The 22,149-nt window shown below is 37.4% G+C and overlaps 1 protein-coding gene across 1 annotated transcript in view; it reads left to right on the top strand.

The window, feature by feature from the left end:
- Window positions 1-22,149, top strand: part of LOC124166916 (lachesin-like) — a 481,621-nt gene that overhangs the window by 325,227 nt on the left and 134,245 nt on the right. Inside the window, exons 2-3 of the mRNA XM_046544630.1 lie at window positions 5,613-5,890; window positions 16,676-16,883. Coding sequence (XP_046400586.1) covers window positions 5,613-5,890; window positions 16,676-16,883 — 486 coding nt within the window. The remainder of the gene's footprint in view (window positions 1-5,612; window positions 5,891-16,675; window positions 16,884-22,149) is intronic.

The following is a 22,149-nucleotide window of genomic DNA, read 5'->3' as shown; positions in this document are numbered from 1 at the left end:
GAGCGCACGGCTGGATCCCAGCTGACGCGCCGCCCTCCCTGCTTTTCCATCGAAAATGCTCTTCTTATTTTGGTCATCCGAGAAGAATTCGTGTGCTTCCGATTTTTGCACTCCCGACTCTATTCCGAGATTCGGTGGCTTCAAGGAACGGTGGTGGATGGGACGCTTGGACAGTGTTGGGCAATGGACACTGATCGAATGGTCACGACAGGACTAGTGCAGAAAAGCAGCCAAGTCTAACTGTACCCCCCTGAACTTACGGAGATGAAGAAATAATTAAGTACCGTAACAAGAATAACATCAGTGAACCATTCACATTGGAATAGCCGTGGATTACTTCCTTTTTTAATTGAATAACCAAAATAAAAGTTTCATGTGATGTCCTTGTTTGAAATTGCAAAGCCCGTTCTTACTTTTTATCAAGCCCCCCAAATATTTAACCTATTATATCATAATAATAGCCAGTTGTGAGATTTTTTAGATAATATCTTATTAATCGTGCACACGAGCCAGTATTTGTTTGTCTCCAATGAAGAAAATAATTATGGAACATTTTTGTATAACATGGACTGAAATACACTGTATACCTGAGCAACATTCCCTTCGCCTCAAACGAGACCTATTCCTAGGCGCGGTGATGCTAAAAGTCATTTCCTTATATACTTTAATGCATTACAGCAATGAAAAATTACCATACTAGCGTAAAACGATCTCGGAATTGTTAATTGATGGTAATGAGCGGTGCATTGTAGGACAAAAATTAGGTACATGGTTCGTTTTTGTCTACTTTAATGCTTGGCTCCAAGAAGGGAAATTATTTTATAGGCTATCGCGGTACCATTAGGATTAATCGATAGTGCCCCTTCGCCACTTGAATGCGTAACACTTAGAGAATTGATTCATTCAAGTAAATGATGTACTAGCTGACAACAATTTGAGAGGATGTAGATGAGATGAAATCAGTGAATTTTAAGAATAATTTTTCGTCCCATCGAACGATACATTATTGACCGATGTCTGCTATGCTTCCATTTACTTTGCTATTCCCTTTCAACGGGCTCAAAATTTCTCACTTTCCATGTCTCGATACCCCAATTAAATGCACTCATGTACTTGTTCTCATGAAAATTTCACATTTCAAGTTAGATTAAATCAATGATGAACTACAAATCAGAAACGATGAATAAATGATATAGCTGTAGAGCACATAAAATTTACCTTTTTTTGACAAAATCTACAAACAAATTTTATGCACATATGATATTAAGGTAATTAAAAGTTTACCATATTGATTCCAGAACCTCATGATAATATGCTCGTCTAGAGAGTGATGAAAGGAAAATTTGGTGTTAATCCGTATGAAAACCGATGACAAGTATAGTATGGTAAGCTCATGAATTTTAATTCGACTACGTTAAGACAATCAGCTATGACCACAGTGAGTTTTACTTATAGCCGAAGTTGAATTCTAAACGATTGAACTAAGAATGCGTAATAGTTAAGCAAATCATACATAAGTTACGTTTCATCAACCACATACCAGCTTCAAATTCGCAATTAATAAATACCTTATTTTCACAATAAACTACAATAATGGTTTTCAAAATATTTTAAATCATTTGTTGATAATACATCCTTAATTTCATAATTATAATGTTAAGCTGCCATTAACATATGCACTAAACTTTTGTAGCCCGATAACTCGTCGCTTTTAATAAATTTTATCAAATTTCCTTATCCAAAGCACCTAAAAACAGTAACAAAGCATGTCATAATATATATTTCATCATTTAATAAAATTTTCACTGCAAACATATAAATATGAGATGGTTGATAATAATGATGCTACGAAAAATAGGGCTACAAAAATGTCCACAAGTCAAACTTAAATTGCTATTCCAGAACCCGGTCTCACTTAAATGTTTAAAAACTGTTGATATAAGCTTACGGCCATCAAACTTTAAATCCTTGTCATTCTCATATCTCATGGTCATTTTATCAAATAGATTAAATTTTAAGTTACGTTTTTCGAGTTGAATTTCCGCCTATGATTATAAATCCCTTAAAAATGAATAATTTTACAAGTAAATTCCATAACTTGAATTCATGTAATTCCTGGAATAATATAATCTTGCTTGAAAATATAATGTTTTAAATAGCGTAACCTCTGAAAACCAAAGCATTAGGTTCATCGTGAAAGATCAATCTCATATATTTAAATAGGTTCGAAATTCAACTAAATGCTAATGAAATGCCGAGACGTGTGGCATACGTAAGATTATAGTAAATTTGAAATCTATATATATAAAAGAAAGTCGAAAATCGTGTTAGTTAGAACACTTATAACTCGAGAACGGCTGCACTGATTTTAGTGACATTAGGCTCTTTGGATTCGTCTCAGCCCCGGATAACATATAGGACATTAAAAAATAGGAAAAGTTCACCAAAAAAAATCAACTTTATCTTAGAGATATGTTTTAAGGAGTTGATTGTTGAGAGGGTCAAAAAATTAAGATTTTTTTCGTTTTTACTAATGTATTGACTGATCTTTTTAAAAATATAAAAAAATTAAATTTTCAAACATGTTAAAAATATTAAAGTAATATTAAAATAGTATTAAAATAATTGAATTAGAGGTAAGCTCAGCTCAAATTCAGTTGTCAACAAACACATAACTACCGTGTGTGTAAACAAATCTCCAAGCAATTGTTGATTATCAGTAATGTCCGTGTACTCTGCATGAATTCAAATCTTTTAACTTTCTAATAAACGAAGACGAAGTCACCAACTATCTGTCTGAATATTTAAAGTCCTTGGACACACCTGGCTTACCACGGCACGATTTAGAGCTAAAGGTAGGCTCTGTGTTCATGATCTTTCGAAACCTAAACCAACCAAAACTATCCAACGGAACGTGTTTGGTTATTAAAAAACTGATAATGAAAGTGATTCACGCCACTATACTCAAAGGAAAATTCAAAGATGAGGAAGTTCTCAATCCGAAGATTCCATGATCCCAACTTATATGCCCTTTTGAGCTTAAACGTATTCAATTTCCAATTCATGTTGCATTCGCTTCAAGGGCGCAGCTAGGAATGAAGGATAGGCGCAGCTAATACTGGCGGGTCTGTAGGGTATAGAAAACTCGCCAGGGTAAGCGAGAGGTGTGGGGGCCCTCCCCCAGATATTTTTTAAGATAAATGGTTCAAAATAGTGGGTTTTGCGGCTGTGTGAATAGTTAAATATGTTTTGTTTGTTACTCATCCGTCCCCCTAATATTAGTAACAAAAGTTTTTATAAAAAGTTCTCTGAGCTCTTGGGGGGTTTTAACCCCCTAAAACTCCCCTCGCTGCGTCACTGCTTCGCTTCGCTATTTTTATTTAGCTTCATTCGCTTTATCTTGCGCCTGATAACAAAACAAAAACTGTTGTTTATCAGAAGGCGCTTGACGCAAGACATTCAACCCTAATGTGTAGGGCACACCGTGGTGCGTTTACGCATGCAGCACGTTTACGCAGTGCATTTTTTCCAAACAGAGATACTATAACTGGCGCGCCTAAAGTCATTTGATACGAATGCTGCTTCATAGGGGCTTTTCTTACACTATTTTGAGCATCAGTCAGGCGTTGGTCTAACGTTGCGTTAACCTGCCCCGTGAACGAGCCAAGTTTATGCTACGGACTTAGACCTAAAAACATTTTGTTACGGTTAATAACACAAATAGCCAACAACTGAATGCGTATAATTTGTATTTCATCATAATCTTTCAGTAATAATTTCAATATAATAAATCAAATATGATTAAAACCATACAGCCGCTCTTTATTTATAAATGGTGCAACTAAACTATAAGTTCATTGAATTTTAGGCGGTACGAAGTTCGCCGGGTCAGCTAGTGCAATCATAAACAGGATATCCAATGACTTGTGGAATGGCCTGTGTGACCATAGCCGTTCTATCCTTTTACATAGTTACGTTCCTTCTAAAAATAATCGGATAATAAATCGTTATTACGCACCGTTAAAATCTAGTGCTAAGGCGTTATTAGTTATATTGCGTTCATGAATAAGGTGTTATACGTTGGCATAGGATAGCATGGTTAGAACATTTCCCAAGCAAAGAGGAATTGGGTAAATGAATATCAATTCAGTGACAAGTCTCTTATACCGCGAGAATAAATCAAGACTATCAATGGATAGTGGTAGGCCAAGCCAGGTAGGTACCCTCCCTTGGATGGACCATATTTTTATAACTTTTCCCCTGTCGTTGAATATGATTACCCTTGAAGTTGACTGAGTATAATTATTTATACACATGTGCAAAAATCTACTTTTTAAGAGACAATTTTAGTGTAAGTATACCGGGGCTAACCACAGTGAGTCACACGGGAGTCACACGCAATACAGATATTGTGCGAAAAACCCACAGAGAAAAAAATCATTGGCCATGACCGGGATGACCGTGGCTACCACACTGGCTAGTAAAGGTATATTTAAACTAGTCAAAAGCGAACAGCTCTATGTGTTCCTCAAGTCCGGGTCTTGCTCCGCGGCTGTGGCGCTGTACACACGATTTGGACTGCTTGTGGCATCATATGCTCAGTAGTCCAGGAGCACCTTGTCCGGTAATGTCCACAAATATCCACAGCTTAACTGGCTAAAGCACTCGACCAGAAATCGGGGGACCCGTGTTCGAATCCCGGTCAAGGCGAATGATTTTTTCTCTGTGGATTTTTCAGACAATTTTTGGGAGAAGGTGCAGAGAAAGCCTGCTAGGTATGTGTTGGGAAAGCACAAGAAAACGGAAAGCGTTTCAGAAATGCTCAGAGTTCTGAGGTAGGAGAGTTTACAAGAGAGGAGGAAAAGAAGCAGGCTATGTGGCATGTTTAGAATAATGAGTGGGGAAAAGCATGGAAACAGTTTGGAACAGAAGGACATTTCAAAACCCAGGTTTGTTGGAAAAAATGATCACCAGTTCAAGATAAAGTGCCGATCACAAAGGACAAATGCAAAGCAGTTCTCCTTCTTGAATAGCATCATAAGGGACTGGAACGACCTACCAGCAAAACTATTTGAGCCCTTCCCGAAAAATTTACATATTTTTAAAAAGTAATTGAAGAAGTAGGGACTAAGGGTTTCTTTTAATGTTTTCTATTGTTTTTGTATCATATGTGCATGTTACCACCAGACCAATGGCCTAATTTTAATATTGAAAAATAATAATAATTTTTAATAATAATAATAAAATAAGAAAAAAATTAAAAGAAATAAAATATATATAACATTCAAAAATCGGTAATATTGGATACATGTAGAACAGTTAGATTGTTTTTAAATGAATTGTAACTTGAGGCAGAGTCTTGGCAAGGCCCGACACTAGCAGACCTCTAAGTAAATCTTGTAGAAAAATATATAATAATAATAATTCAAGTAAATTTTGAGGGGCTTTCATGAGTAATGAGTCCCACGTATAAGTGAAACTGCCTCATAAGATCATTCGCCAATCAATGTGCTTATTGGTAATAAGCAATTTATCCTAAGTAAGACCCTCCCATTCTGCAAACGTAGCACAAAACGGCGAACTAAGGAATTCTCTCCGCTCCCATTCATTAGGAGCAGCGGCACAGGGTCTCATGGTGAGCGAGACCCTCGTGGCTCCGGGCGTCGCGGCCCCACCGCCCCCAGCAGCCCCCGGCGTGACGTCCGCGCCCCCGACGTCCCCCACGGCGCTGGTCCACTCGGCAGTGCTGCCCTCGAGCGGCGGGGCTGCTCAATACGGAGCGGCCAATGGCGACGAGCCGGACTTCATCGAGACGATTAAAAACGTGACGGTGGCCGTGGGACGAGAAGCCATCCTATCCTGCTCGGTCACCGAACTGGATAACTACAAGGTGGGTTGGCTCCCTAGTCGTATGCACCCAAAGGAACTGCGTGATTCCCCCGCCATATACCTGGGAAGGCGTCATTGGATGTACATCTAATTTGTTTAGAAACATATTTAAACCTTGTCCTCATACCCGGATTTTAAATTACAGAAGTTCGGAAAATGCTTATTCTTCTGAGAAATATTTCACCACGAACTCCCGGATTACCATAATTTAGCATTTCATGAATACAAATGTATACTTCTGACGCTTAGTTTACATAAAAATAACAATTTAATTGGTAACTGTTTTACAAAATTGACAAATTCAGCCAGTAACCCATGCGTATCCGACTCTGAATAATTTTGTACATTCAATGATTTTTATCGTCAAAATCACATAAATATTAGATAATTACCAATGCCAATTGCTTAGACAAATATAATCATTTATTATAGAACTTTTTATCCATGAGGGCTTATGGGTGTGCTTATGAATAGGAAATTCCGGGTGGACACAAAAAACGCCAAAGAAATGTTTCTGTTTTCACAGAAAAATAACGAAAACGAAGAGAAGAACAATAAAGTAGATTATTATGGTGAAACAAATGATACGATTTGGAAGAATGCCACGGTAAGTAATGGAGTTAATTGGGGGTACTTATCGGATCCACACTGAAAGTAAATGGCTCAAATTCGATTGGTTGTAAGACAGGATTTCATTGAGCTGAGATGCAATTATATTTCATTTGGTAGGATCGCTACTTGCGCGATCGAAAACAAACACTTATCAAGTTTACTAATGAAATAAAGATTTTCCATCAATTGCCAGTGAGGCTAAAATGAGAACTTTGTTACACAGACTGTGAATAATTCCATCCTTATAGCAGTCATCAATACAAAATTAATTATAATAATAAAAATTGATAAATATTTGAATATATACCCTTTTTCCACCCATTTCAGCCGACTTTAGAGCCAGCTATATTCTAGACCAAGGAGGTTTGACTTAAGTACGGTATTCATTCCCTAGAAAGTGAAAAATGGTTCTGTGGCGACTTCAATTTTATCGCCCATCTTGCGGTAAAACGAGAAAATATAATTTTATCCCATACGTATATGTACTCGGAAAGAGGGTAAAAATGCGGCTCAAAACAAACTCTTTTCAAGTTTACCAATCAAATAAAAGATTTTTCATCAATTGCCAACGAGGCTAAAATGAGAACTTCGTTACACAGCCTGTGAATAATTCCATCCTTATAAAAGTCATCGATACAAAGTTAACATAATAATACCAATTGATAAATATTTGAATAGAAATAATTATTGTATCATAAACATTTCATGATTAAATTTCTGGCAACAACCTTAAGAAAATGAATTACCCCAGCTCGACTTAAAATTTCCGAATTTGATTTGGCTGTGCAGACGATTTTTTAATTTTACCATTATATCAAAAATGATAACTCTGCCATTTTGTATTTTCACCAATGCCTTGGGCAGGTTAATTATGGCACACGAAGAGGACGATTCTCTTTCATTTTTGGAAAAATGTTCCACTACATCTCCCTTTCAAAAATGATTTCTCAATATCATCGTTTTTTATAAATTTCTCTTTATTTTCCTGAACGCGACCTTAATTCGTAGAATAGAGGAATTATGTAATTTCAAGGCTACGGGTTGTCACACCAACGAACAGTATCGAAAGTGAATAATGAACTGTTCCTCCTCCTCATTGATTCACCGCCAATACCACTAATTTTGGCGTCATTTCACCTTCAGACGGCTCGGAGTAAGCCAGGAAAATGTATGACAAATATCCCCATAGTCATAATTCTAAAACAGGCTAACCATGCCTAATCACCCAATGGTTAACACAATGTCCCACACCCAAAAGTATATTCGGCAAAAACGTACATTTGTAGGGTGTAGCAGCAAACAAGATTTCGGAAATGCGATTACAACATTAAGTGCCAATTGATGTGCAGCGTGGGTTTCAAGCATGCAAATAATGTGAAACGATTCCGCTGATTCCGTTTGATTTCAAATAAAGCATCTACTCTGATCTTGTTTGCTTTGCCAAACAATGAAACGAAATAAAAGAGGAAGCACATAAAAGAAATATCCGTTAGAATGAAAACAAATTCGTTAACGGAGGTTTTTCAATAAAGCCAATTTAATCACATTGAAAAACATTTTTTCAAATATTCCGCTTTATTCGCATAAATTTTATATGCATACCTTTCAAAAAATATCACTGAAGTAGATATGTCCGGAAAAATTTGCCAACCAATAATCCATCCATCACATCAAATATTTCTGATTTTTGTACGCGTTAACATAAAGTGAATTAATACTTATGATTGAACTGAATTCTCTGCAATGGTACCTTAAAGCTTGTGAGATTGATCAAATGATGCAGCAGGGATTAAGAAAATGACAAAAGGCAATAAATACATTTTTAAATGATTATTAGAAAGTGGGGTATTATTTTTTGTTAAAATTATCTTTAATATCCAATAGCAATTTTCAAATTTGAAAAAACAATAGCAAAATAAATCATGATACCCATGAGAAATATAAAATTTTTATTTAAAAAAATGTATTTTTAAAATCACTTCATAATGAAAGTGATTCATTTGTTTTCCTTTCAGACTTCACTGCGGAATGAACCGACGCTGATTTCAATTACATTTGCGACAAAAAGTCAAATGGTGTTTGTCCTCAACAATAATTTGCGCGAATTTAGTTCACTTCTCAATGACAGAGAGCATCATTTTTACATCATTCGCAGTCAATTGGTGTCAATATTTGATCGCCGCAATGAGGAAACTTGCTCAAAGTCGGCTCTTATCCAGCATGTTTCTCCTCTTGCACGTTTCTCTTGAGATTTAATGGAAATTATCAAGAAGTAAGGGAATATATTAAGAAATTTCGTAAGTGAAAGTCTAGGAATGGGCATGTGGATTAGGGGATGAGAACGAGTGGGGCGGGGTGGAACTTTAAAATTGATAAAAGAGAGCAATGCAGGGCAGTCGATGGTGGAATTGAGAATCTTATAAAAAAGTTTTAAATCAGCTGTAAGCCTATGGGTAGTGAGATTAGGGATGAAGAGGAAGGAGAGAATAGCATTAGTGGACATGTTGCGTAAATGCGGTATTCTATTTTTTACTATACTTATTGGCAAAGAATTGCTGACACAGTCCAGGGATGGGAGGTTGGTTTGTGGAGGGATAGACCAGATGGGACAAGAGTAGGTAAGAATTCGAAGAATGATAGATGAAAAAAAAGTTCGAAGTGCTTGGGGGTCCTTAATTTCAGTGAAACGGTACAGGAGGCCTAAGAGGGACATTGGTTTAGACTTGATGGATTGTATGTGCGGAGAAAAAATTAATTTATCGTAATTGATAATGCCTAGGACCTTAGATGTTGACACACGTTTCAGAGAGTGATTAAAAATAGTATAGTCAAATTGGAATAGAAATCTTAATCGTTTTTTATTCTAATAATATGTTCCCTCCGCCTGAAGCCAAAAATTTCGTTATGCTTGTAGCATCAGCAGATGGCAAAGAATCGTGCAAAGTAATGCAAATGAATATATCAAACAGCGGCGTGCGGGGGATGTTACTATTTAACAGTTAAAGAAAATGTGGTGAGTCAAGCAGCAAGTACGACGCGCCGACGCTGGTCAAAGCGTTCAATGAGGCGAGGCTGGTCAACGCGGTGAAGCTGCCGCATCGAACCAAAACCCGAATTTCCAATGTATATAAGACCGGCGGAGAAGCCACTACGAGAAGCAGAACTATAAGAGAGGTGCTAGCAGAACACTGAGCCCACCTCAGTGTAACTCGATTTTGTTAAATAAAAATCGTACATTGGAGCAGTATATTTTTTTGAAACATCACCGGTCAGCGACCTACAAAAATAGGTTCAATTATAAATTCTTTGAACGATAAAGAAACGTAAATAACGGCGTATCCCCCGGCTGGACATCCACGCACATAACTTGATATAAGAGGCGGGGTGGCAAATTGGGGCAGGATTTTTCAATTGATAACTTAAGTTGACACTTTATTTTATAATGTGGTGCCAAGCACTTCGTCAAGCAAAGTGAAAAATATCCAGGTTTTCTCTACATCATGTTAAAAATACGCGAAAAAAGGAAACTTTAATGGTTTAAATAAAAGTAATAAAAATTATCGCTATAGTAAAAAATTCACTACAACGGCTTCTAAAAATGTTAATTTTTATGATGTAATGATTTAAATTTAGGCATTTTAAAACATAACGCAACAGCAGCAAAACACTTCAGTCAATTAAAAAAAATGGAAAAAAAAGTTTCACATCATTTTTAATTAAATTGACAGACGTCTCCTGCTTTAAAAAATGAGTTATAAATAATGTTATTTCAGTAACGTGGTCACTGATCATTCTATAATTTGAAAATATATTAGTTTTTTTCCAAATTAAGAAGTGAAAAAAATCATTATTGGCCAGCTTTTTTCGATTCTAGCCCACTGTGCCCCGTCTTAATAAATGAGGTGGAATAGACCAAACTGTGACAGGTTACACTAGTTCCTGTGCATATTAGCTGATAGGTATGAGATAAAAATTTTGCTTACTCGCCACCTGGACCACGAGCCACTAGGAGTTACTCGACCAACTAAACGTTATGTTTCACCCCACCCGCCTAGTTCACCATCATTTCATATTCTTGGGGTCCGACCTTAATCGAAGGAAAAGACAACTGCCCAGAGAGATTTCGCAGGCCCACTATTCTCCCACTTCTGGGTCGTGAGGAGAAATTTTTGAGAGGCATTAGGGAAACTTGCCAAGAGAATGTGGGGCATCAGGTGGAAGGGCCCCGTGGAGGAATCCGAGAATAAATGTGGAGCTCCCTCCCATCTTCGAATTTCGCATTCATTGCATTCAAAGCAGTTTAAAATACTTCTACGGAACTAAAATATGGCAAACGCTGCATTTTGTAGATGCACCCAGGCGATGGATATTTTGTTATAGTGGGTAAATCGTTTTCCTCTTGAAAAATTCTTTCTTTTAGAAAATCTTTAATTTTATTAAAGTTCTACAATTTATTATTATGATTTCTTGGCATTCGGTTTTATACGCAGTAGAGCACGCTCGTAAGCAGGTTTTCTCTCCCTAAGCGTTATTTGAATGGTGCTTTTATATCTGCCTTTTTTCTAATACATGTAAATAAAGCCGAAAAATAAAATATGATCAGTAGAAAATTGAGATGCTCACAACCTGTAACATTTTGCAAACGTTTTTAAGGCAATGAATGCGTATTTATTCAAATTTAGGTGCCACGAAACCAATTTGTATTTAAATAATTGCAATCCCACTATATGCATCGAATACCAAAGAGATTCTTCCTTAATGAAATGATATTGATTACTAAAATAGTGCAGTTGATCATTGCAGCGAGGTATGACTTAAGTCTAAGGATGCAAAGAGGAAAAGCAACTGAAGTATATGTAAGACAATATTAGCCTCGATAAGAAATTTTCTTACAATCATATACAAAGGTTGCCCAAAACATTTAAATACATAGCAAAATTACTTCGGGATTTAAATCTACTACAAATTAAATTAACCCTTTATAACCCAATGTTGCTTTTAAGCAACATCAAAAATGTTTAAACTTTCAGCTCTATTTAGGAGATATCTAAACTAAATATTAATTTTTAGTGTAAATTTTAATGACGAAATATTTAGCTGGCTCGATAATTATCATTTAGTGTAAAAATTTCTAGTTTTCAAAATGAAAAATATTGAAATTTGATTTCTCCCAGAAACAGCTCTGGGTTAGAAATGGTTAAATAAATTTCCTGAAAGTCACTGGCTGTGTAGCCTCTAATAAGAAAACTAGCAGAGATCCCATAAAATACAGTCCATTTCGGGCGGTATAGAAAACAAAACTTCAATTTCAAGCTTAGGATTTAATTGTTGTTACATATTTTCAGCACATGAATATGTATATTGACAGCACGGAATAGAATTCGCCGTTGTTCCGCTTTACCCTTTTTTTTAATTAATTAGAAATAAACGCCTGTCGAAGTAATACCGTAGCAGCATCTGAAGCTAAGCAGCCTAAGACAGTTTTCAAATGGAAATACTTATTAACAGAGGTTGAATTTTGGCGTTAGATGTTTAAAAGCCTTCAATTCACAATATATGGGTCAATATTACTTGTGAGCGGTAACAGCAAAAATCGGTAAACTTAAACCACACCCGACACTATTCAAGGGATAAAAATAAGAGAATTCAGGCGACGTCGGGGAAAATATTAAGTTGTTCCAGACTGCAGGTCCTTACAAAAACGTTATCTCCTCCAATGAAGCGGTCAACAGTTTTAAGACATTCTTAAAGCCTATTCTCTCCATGGCAAAGTTTCCGGCGAAAGATTTTCCTTTTTCAACAATAAACCTCAAACTTCTCGGGAGCACAGCAACTGGGCTTGCCTTTTTTTTTGCCACCTACAGGGGAAAAATGACGAGGCGGAAGTTTGTCCTCTAGAAGTTACATCGAACAGCTTGCGCTAATGACTCCTTTAATGGGACCCATTTCCAGTACCAGCACTACTTTACGTTAAAGCAACTCTTGTATCGAAAGGAGAACCTCTGAATGGCGCTTATATCTTAATCATTATCTCTAATAGTCCTAACCCGGTGATTTAATGTTTTTTTTCACGTGTAAGTAATGTCTCTTTCTTAATTATCTTAGTTATGGAGTCACAGGTTTAATGACCCCGTAGAATTGTGATGTTCCCATAACGAAAGGTTGTAACTTAGCACAAACGATAAAGAAACATGGAATGCTTATAAACTGCAAAGAGTTGCAACTCTTAAATCAATTCATGAATACAAAAAAAGTTTCATGAGATTAATATTTTGCGAGTTCTTAAAATTTTATGCCAGCCTGATCTATTTTCCTTTTTTGCTGAAAGAATAAATGAGGAACTAAGGTAAAAATATTCTATTTCTTTAGTGATAAGGAATATGATTAATCCATGGGTGTACTCATCGAAATGACAAGGATCCAGCTTTGCAATGTACGACTGCTAGTTCCATCAGAATCCATCGTTGCATTCCCACCTCGCGTCCCTAACAACACTCACTTTCAAAAGTCTTTCCACAAATACCGCGCAGCCGAAAGTCGACCTTCGCGTATTGCGAATGCGTACCATGGGCACAGGGCATCAATTTAACCAGATCGAGATGTTTAAATGGTGCAATTTGACCATAATACCCTCTTAATGAGCCCCAAACATGATTTAATAGGTACAGAACCTCCGTGAGACCCCTCCCACTGTCATTACAACGAGGAAAGCCTACAAGAATTGAAGGTTTTCCAGCGAGCGTGCTTCCACTGCGCGAGGAAGAGGGACTTGACTTTAGTTTATTTAACCTGGGTTGGATGAGGCCAGATGGCCCCATCTTCCCCCAACCCAGGGCAGGGAGAGGAACATGTGAGTGAACGTTAAAATCTAGTGCAGCACAAATAGTAACACAAATTTAATTTACATAACACTCCGAAGATAACACTCGAATATTCTCCCATGCTTTTTCTTGTGAAAAATTCGTGAAAGCCATTCATTCGGTTAACACCCATGCCCGTATTCACTTGCGTAGGCCGCGTATGATTTTCGCTCATTTTATAATGCTAACAAGCTAAATAACATTTATTCCTCCCGTGTAAGTTCAAACGGGATACAAGTAGAGCTTAACACTTGGAAATCAAAACATTATTCCATACCGGACATAGAAAAATACAGGAAAAGTTTTCATGTTTCCCCTAAAAAAAAACAACCGGTAAAGGATTACGTTAGAGAGGACTTTTTTAGTTTAATATTTAAAAAAAATTTGCATTGTATTTTTCAGATAAAAAATTGCATTGGTCCGATATTTATGAACGGTGAGGGAAATGACACATTTTTAGACCACAATGTGTCTTTGTGTCCTTTTTTACACTCGTACAACAGTAGTTTTCTTTAAGAACTATAGTTCGAACAACATCTAATAGGCATTATTATAGGCAAGAGTTAATTACTTCCCGTTCCCCCACTTACTACATCCCCTTCCCCCACTGACCCTCGCAGCTTAGGCCATTTAAACTACTCGGAGGAAAAACAAACGAACGAAAAATACTAAAATGCAGCTCTCAATTCATTAGGAAAAGATATAAGGTATATCTAATGCACCTTAACACAGCAAAAAAAAAAATGAAAAAAAGTCGCGTTTAAGTTAGGATATCTCCCTTTTTTTTTAGTTAAACTTTTTTAAATTACACTTTAGATCTTTCTTTGCGATAAATATGTAGATATTCGAAATTTCGAAATTGAATGTTGAGATGTGGTAAAATTACATACTGATAACATAAATATATCGAATATTATTTCAATATTTGATCATGAAAAAAATAGTAAAGACAGAGATTAATATCATGTCAAAGTAAAGATAATGCAGAAGCGCACATTAGTATTTTTTTACTCCTCATATGATGAAGCAAATAGAGAACTATGACATAGTATATATCCCAGCAAATGCTTTTGGAATTAAAAGACAATAATAGTGCTGCTAAATAGTATCTGAAATACTTCAAAATTGTGCAATATTCAGTTATAGTAATATTATTCCTATAGTAAAGACATTATATTTAGCAGATTATTATGCAGGTAACTTTTAAAATGCTCTTTCAGACTAATTTTCGATTTTAATTTCTTCATTTAATGTGCAATGCCTATATTTTCTATTGCAATCTAGGTGTTTTTTACATGTCCAACTGCTTACAGGAGTGAGAATAGCCTAACTGGGAACTTCGCCGTGTGTTACTTCCTCGGGTGTCGCGGACAATCGCGAGGAATTTAGGGAGAGTGAAGAAACACTTCAATCGGTAGGACTTCATCAGTAGACGGTGGTAGCAAGTCAAAGTGACCCTTTCAAGACAATAAGGGCATGGGAAATACCCGAAGTTTGAGCTCGGTGGAAAACGTAGTTGCTCGCATAGGCCAAGGGGACTTACGGTTGAAAGTGACTGTACAATGTACAGTGTACATTGATTATAAATTGCGTGCATTAAGAGCAGGGATCAGTAAGGTTTTTATTCACGAGAGTCGCACGTTGAAAATGGAATGGCTTCTAAGGACGCTAACTTATTTACCTCACGAGAGTATTCGCGAACAATATTGCCTAGATTGGCATTGATAATAATAAAACGGAAAACTTTATAAAAAGTAGCCCATATTGCAGCAAAAAAAATCCTCAAATCATTATCAGCTCATTCACGCCGTGATTCAGCCCGATAGTTGTTTTGGAAACCTGAGGAGAAAGCATAGCGCAGACTTATCCAGAGGCATGTGAATATCTCAAATTCATTTCCTTTCTATGTCTGCTGCCTCGCATTTCTGGTATTTATCTGCATTCCGAGGTTTCAGAGGTCTTCAGCCGGACTTAAGAGTTCCTGAGATCCAAAGCACTGCAGGAACAAGTGACTTTGTACGCAGTCACGCACACGGGTGCAAAATTTAATACACCAAAGGATGAAGTTCACCATGAAATAATATTTGACATAGCCGGGATTCGAACACCGGATCTCCCGAATGCCTGTCAGGCGAGTTAACCAGTTCAACCACCAAGCCATTTTCTCAGCGCGAACTTCGGGATGGGTTTTACAGAACAAGATTTTGACGTCACAAGTCCACACTGTGGCACACGTGGCGAGGGTCGTGCTTTCATCCTTTGGTGTATTTAACTTTGCACCCGTGCGCGTGACTACGTACAAAGTCACTTGTTCCTGCAGTGCTTTGAAATTCGTCGTCGCAGTGGCTTAGTAAGCACGACCCTCGCCACATGTGCCACACTGCGGACTTGTGACGTCAACCTCTTGTTCGCTGAAACCCATCCCGAAATTCACTCTGAGAAAATGGCTTGCTGGTGGAACAGGTTAACACGCGTGACCGACAATCGGGAGATCCGAGTTTGAATCCCGGATAAGTCAAATATTTGGCGAACTTCATCCTTTGGTGTATTTTCCTGAGATCCATTGATCGGCAGGCTAGCATTCTTCTATTGAAAAGGCTTCACACTTCTTTTCATCACCAGCCGAGTTTAAAGAATCAAATAATCGTCGTGCGAGCTATATGTAACTGACTATTATTGTAGGACATCGATATTTGGTGTGGGAATAAAAAAATTAAAGTTGAGTTTATAAAGCGAGGTGCAAGTTTTGAAAATTTTCAAGCGCGCGAAAACGCGACGGCTTAGTAGGAATGCTGGGAAAATTCCGTGTGACGTATTTCAGGTTCCAGCTGTCGCCTTGTGAGGTGACCTTGGGGCGAGGTTTTGAGCGCTGATTACGACGCAGGCTGCTAGCAGGTAGCAGAGTACCATGCTAGCTGGTAGCACTTGGCCTAAATAAGGATTATTAATACCTAATCAAACGAGGAAAACTTTCCGAACTTAGACAATTTTAATAACTGATTATTAAGAGATATTTGCCTGAGCTCTGTGCCTGATGCATGCATTGGTAATCTCAGTTGATGTAAAACTCCAATCTACTCTTATAGAAACTAGGTCCCTGTGACGTCACGTGGAGTGGCATCGCATGGGCGCCAATCTGGCCTTTTTCAAATGTGGTTAAAATTGACCATTGCCATTCGTTTAAACTGGAATTTCTAAAACCAAATAATTTGTATATTATGAATACACTAATGGTGGGTAATGAATACCAATCAATGCATTTCGTTTTCTTTGATGAAGGAAACTACCCTATTCATTATTCTCTTTACCAACAGGTCGGATGGATGAAGGCTGAGGACCAAACGATACTCACCCTTCACACCAAGGTCGTCACGCATAATTCGAGGATCAGCGTGACGCATGATGGTCATCGAACATGGAACCTGCACATAAGACAAGTGAAAGAAGCGGACAGAGGGTGCTACATGTGCCAGATAAACACCAACGTCATGAAGAAGCAGATTGGATGCGTGGACGTACATGGTAGGTAGATTATGCTTATGCAATTGCTGCCAGTGGCGTAGCCGGGGGGGGATTCGGGGGGTCCGGAATCCCCCCGAAATATAAAAACACAATTATTGTTCTTCATGAATGGAAACAAAATATTGAAAACTCAGGCATTTAAAAAATGTTTTTATAACAAATTCAGTTTTTTTTATTAGAAAAGAGTTAAAATTAGTCTAAAACCCATCACTTAGTGCTCGGTTTTTTCAAATATTTTCCTCCTTTGTTTCGGACCTCCCGCCCCCGAAAGAAATTCCTGGCTACGCCACTGATTGCTGCTACACGAAGTGCTTCACGAACTACCTTACTTCCTCCCACGAAAGCCTTTAAAATGTTGGACTAGAGGCGATACACAATTGTAGGCCCAGATTAACAGAAATAAAAATTTTCTATATGATTATTGCAACATAAGAATTCCAAATTTGCGGCTTAATTGCCAAAGTTGGTATTCCTGTACAGGGAAGTATTCAATATTTATAAGGCACATTATGGGCTTTAAACATCAACTTTTTTTTTAAGTGCTGCACATCGCATGGCACATTTAACTATGTAGTACACCAAGCTATTAAAATGGTTCCATAAGTAGAAACGTATTTTTTGTTAAAAATATTGATGACTAGCAACCATAAAATATCTAAAAGAATAGCTAATACACTTGTCGCAAAGGAACAAAACAGTACCACAGTAATAACACAATAAACAAATAATTGATTAAATGAAAACTTTTACCGAGGAAATGTTACTGCGGGATACAGGCAAAATGTGATTCCAGATTATTCCTTTCATTACAACTGGATTCCATTTGCCGCGCGTGATTCAGCCATCCTACTACGCAAGCACAAGGCCTATAACACTGGTTGTTTTTTTTGCACTCCAAAAAATGGAATAAAATCCCAACCATCCGTGCTGAATGAGCTCCGTGATTCCCTTGAGCAGATGGGAGGCCTCAGACAGGAATCCGTTCCTTTTCTAACATTAACGATAGGCTGAGCCAAAATTACACCTGCCGGCTATATTTCGGCTGAGTGGCGGAGGAAAGGCTTATTATTACGCAAAGCGTTTTATCCCGGCGTAGCCACATTTTTGGCGAGCACATGTGTAACCCTGTGTCTAGAATAAATCCTGCGGATTCGGCGTCGTGTTTCGTTCCTTTGGTGCAATGCACTCTCTCCTGAGTTCCACAGTCATAAAAAAAGGATGCTCAATCTTGAAATTCATTGAAAAGATATCAGACCGCAAAATTGGCTCTTAAACTTCGGGGGTGAAGAAATTAGTTTTCAATGCAATTTTCATAAATAACGGTAAATAAGTGATTATTTATGAAAACCATTTGAGATTATATTATTATAAAAAACGTTATAATTCAATGGACCTTTCTTTTCAACATTACAATTTGGAAGATGGTAAAATATGGTTTCAAAAATGAATTATTATGGTTTTAAAAATATTTTATATTTGCAATGTTTTTCTTTCTTACATGGCCTGTTACTGTTTTTCTCTAATAAAATGGTCGTTTGAAGAGTTTTCTTGCAATGAAAGTTGAACGAATAAAAAATAAATTTATAAAAGAATGTCCTGATATGAATAAAAGATGATAAGTAACGATAGCAATTGGACTGGAAAATGTGGCGAATTAATATTACAAATCTTGAAAACCGAACAACGATATTTTTCAACGCCTTATCCTCCTTTCATCCCATAATTCCAGCTAACTGCCTCAAAAATAGAGTGAATAGAAAAACGGGGTTAGTCGACGGAAAATCCACTGAACACGTTCATACTTTCGGGGAAAAACCAGAACGTTATCAATGCATCGTTTAAAATTCTTACGTATGTGCGACAATTGGGTTATGTCTTGGGGATGGGGCACGCGATGGGTTGGGGAAGTATTAAAAATAGCCGAGTAGGAGCTTTGTTCGAAATAGGTGGTATTCCTCGCTACGTCCACCCAAAATGATAAAAAAAATAATTGCAATTCCAGAGTACGCTTCCGGAATGAATAATTCCTTGTCTACTCTCTGAGCGTTTCGCGGCAGCTCACGTATGAACCGCAAACGACCGTAAATTTATTCGAACTTGTAGAGCTCTCTTCAGCAATATGCATTCGTGAGTGGGGTTAATTGTATAAGAGTAGGTAATTCGTGTACGGCGGAATGCGCCTGGAATTTGTGGAGGATCCGTGTAAACGGCGAGCAAAATAGGGACGCACACGTTTTAGCTCTCAACGAAAAAAAAGGAGAAATAAATTGGAGGGCGATGTCTGCAAACCGATGAGGCGAAGCAGATAAACTAGAAAGAAATTGGTAAGTTTAAACACGCTCACTGCTCGTGTTGTTTGCGCTATCTGCACTCACTTCATACAGAATCTCCACGCATTTAAGTACATCTTAATCAGGAGGAAACGGAGTACTGTCGAAAGCGACCAAACATTTGACATTCACCAGCCAAATGATTAAGCAAAAAAAATGAAAATAAAATTAGCGACGTTATTTTTTAACAAAGCTTTAGTTTCCTTTGATTCACAGGAAACTAGATGGCCTTCCAGTACTTGTAAAAATTCGTTGTAAAGTTCACTGATATTTAATTATGGGCACGACCCGGGTTTCGTAAATGGGTTGCATCGTCAGGTGACGTCAGGTGACCGTCACCTGACAATGTAACCAAGTTACGAAACCCGGGTCGTGCCCATAATTAAATAACAGTGAGCTTTACAAAGTTTTTATTTCTTTATTTCCAATATGGAGAGGTTTCACAAAGTAAAGCCTGAAGTTACCAGTTATACTGTAAAAATTCATATCTACCAATGATAATTCCAGCGTAACTTTGTGATTTCAGGAGTTTATTCCTAACGTTCATAGTAGAAATAGTATACACCACTACACAAGTCATAACTCGTTGTAAAGTATTGCATAATAGCTGCGTTTGGATGATCTATCTGCGTAATAGACTGCTTCTAAGATATTCATCAATGAAATATGATTTAATGCTTTCCCGGCGATTAATGTGGGTAAACTTTTCTCGGGATTCCCAGCGGGTTAATGTTTTAATATTGGCCAACGTATCAAGTACCGTGTCGGCACTCATCTCATATTCAGCCCTGAAGATGAGTGCCGAGACGGTACTTGAAACGTTGGCCGATATTAAAACATTAACCCGGTGGGAATCCCGAGAAAAGTTCACCCACATAATCATCAATGCTTGATCCATGGATGTGGGGAAAACAGCGACAGAAACGGATGAACATATTAAGTCGATTTGTCAACATTTAAATCCAATTTTTAATTAAAAACAAATTTAATGCAACTGTGCACCAAGGATGATCAAAATATTATATCATAATGATTTTATAGTAAGAATGATTCTCAAGTAAATACTATATAATATGACTTTTTACTGGTAACATCACCAGTTAGTTCTATCAGTTGTGATAGAGCTACATTTTGTGTTGTATTACTCATAACAGTGAAAGGTGAAACTCTCCCTTTAAAGTTCTCTTAAAGTTGTTATTGAGCACATGATTACTTCATGTCCTCAATGACAACTTTAAGGGAACTATCGCTCTTACGGAATTATATCTGAAAAGAATGAAGAGTTACTCTTTGATCCCTAAGTTAGTCTCATGAAATAAATCTCTAATTACAATCAAAAACTTTCATTCGTCTAATGATTTCATCCACGCATCAGTAATACGCTTTCTGGTGGACCGGAGTTGGAACCCCTTATTCGCCAATTGGCGCCGCGCGCTGTGGTTACTTACTACATTTTTTCAACAAATCCCGGATTTATTATCGAAGTGACCCATTTATAAAACGTTCGAGCATGATTTCGATGGAATCTGTGGATTATAGGAATACATTTGTTGAAAGAGGTGAAACATTCTAGCGGATATTTTGCATTGGTACCTGCATACGGTCAAAAGTATGTGTTAGATTTTTGTATGAAAGAAGGTTTCATCGTCCAAAATCGAAGTCAAATTAATTGTTTTTCTCTGTAAAATTATTAATTTCCTATTAATTATTTATTTTGGTGTAAAAACAAATAAAATCATGCATTTTGTATTTTTTCATTAATTTTACATATTTTTCAAAAACTTTATCGTGCGCCGATCAGGGGGTCCAACTACGGTCGCGCCACGCTTTCCTTTGGGCTACTGCCTTGCTACGACGGAAAGACTTGCGCGTTCCTATGACCTCTAGAGATGCACTGGCGGGATTAATTGGAAATTACTCCAACTAGGGCCACCCACGCCAGATAGGTCGAATGGTAGGAGCCAGACGAAATATCCACGAGATGGTATCACGTAAAAAAAACTGGAGTAGAATGAAATGAGCGTGGGAAACTCATCAAGAGGGAAATGCCCGCATAGGGCGGGTGTCGTTCAATGCAGCGAGGTTTTTAGGATCCTCGGCGTCGTCAACATGCGATATCCTTGCAGAGACTTATCATCATCATCAGCAGCAGCATCCAAGAAAGAAGTTTAAAAGACCAAAAATATGGAAAAAAATAGTGTAGCAATAATAATAGGCACGTGAAACATAATAAAGATACACTGCTGTATGTTCCATAGAAGTTTTAATAACCGTCCCAGGTTTCAGCAATACACTATGTCATTTTCAAGGTGACTATGCACAAATTTGCGAGCTTATATATACCTAAGCGATGGGAGGGGGCGTTAAGACATGGAGAAGGTGGTGATGGTGGGAGGGGGAAGAGCTAACGAGGAAATGGGTTCCTCAAGGTCAGTGGGTTTACTTGCTGAGTCCAGGAGAACTGATAATAAAGGGGAGGAGTGGGAGGGGTACAAAAGGTCGTTTACTACGCGTGCATTTTTGTTGTGACATGCTCTTAAAGTTTCTAAATTCTCAAGAAAGTCCAACTTTTTTCCTTTACAAAGATTGTGGAGAACCTTGACATTAAAATCACTGCTATGGTTGCAGCCTAACAAATGTTTAATCTCTTCGGGGAAAATATCATTCCCTGGCCCCTTATAGATAGATTATTATGGCTTATTAAGGATAGATTTCTATTAATTTTCATTCATCATTTATCTGGCTGTAATGTAAGAAGTATCTTTCATAATTCCTATTGTTTTAAAACGAAAAGAGGAATAAAGAGGTAATGCAACAGTTTTATCAAGAGCTATCAAAAGTTTCATAATAGATATTCCGTAAAAAATCATCATGCACTTTATTTGCTACGTAAAAATCAATTAAAACATATTGGCCTGAGAGCGCTAGTCTGGCAT

Source organism: Ischnura elegans, chromosome 10 (genome assembly GCF_921293095.1).
Source record: "Ischnura elegans chromosome 10, ioIscEleg1.1, whole genome shotgun sequence".
NCBI classification, from domain to species: Eukaryota; Metazoa; Arthropoda; class Insecta; order Odonata; family Coenagrionidae; genus Ischnura; species Ischnura elegans.
Note: the sequence above shows the minus strand (reverse complement) of the source record. Positions and strands in the feature narration are given on the sequence as shown.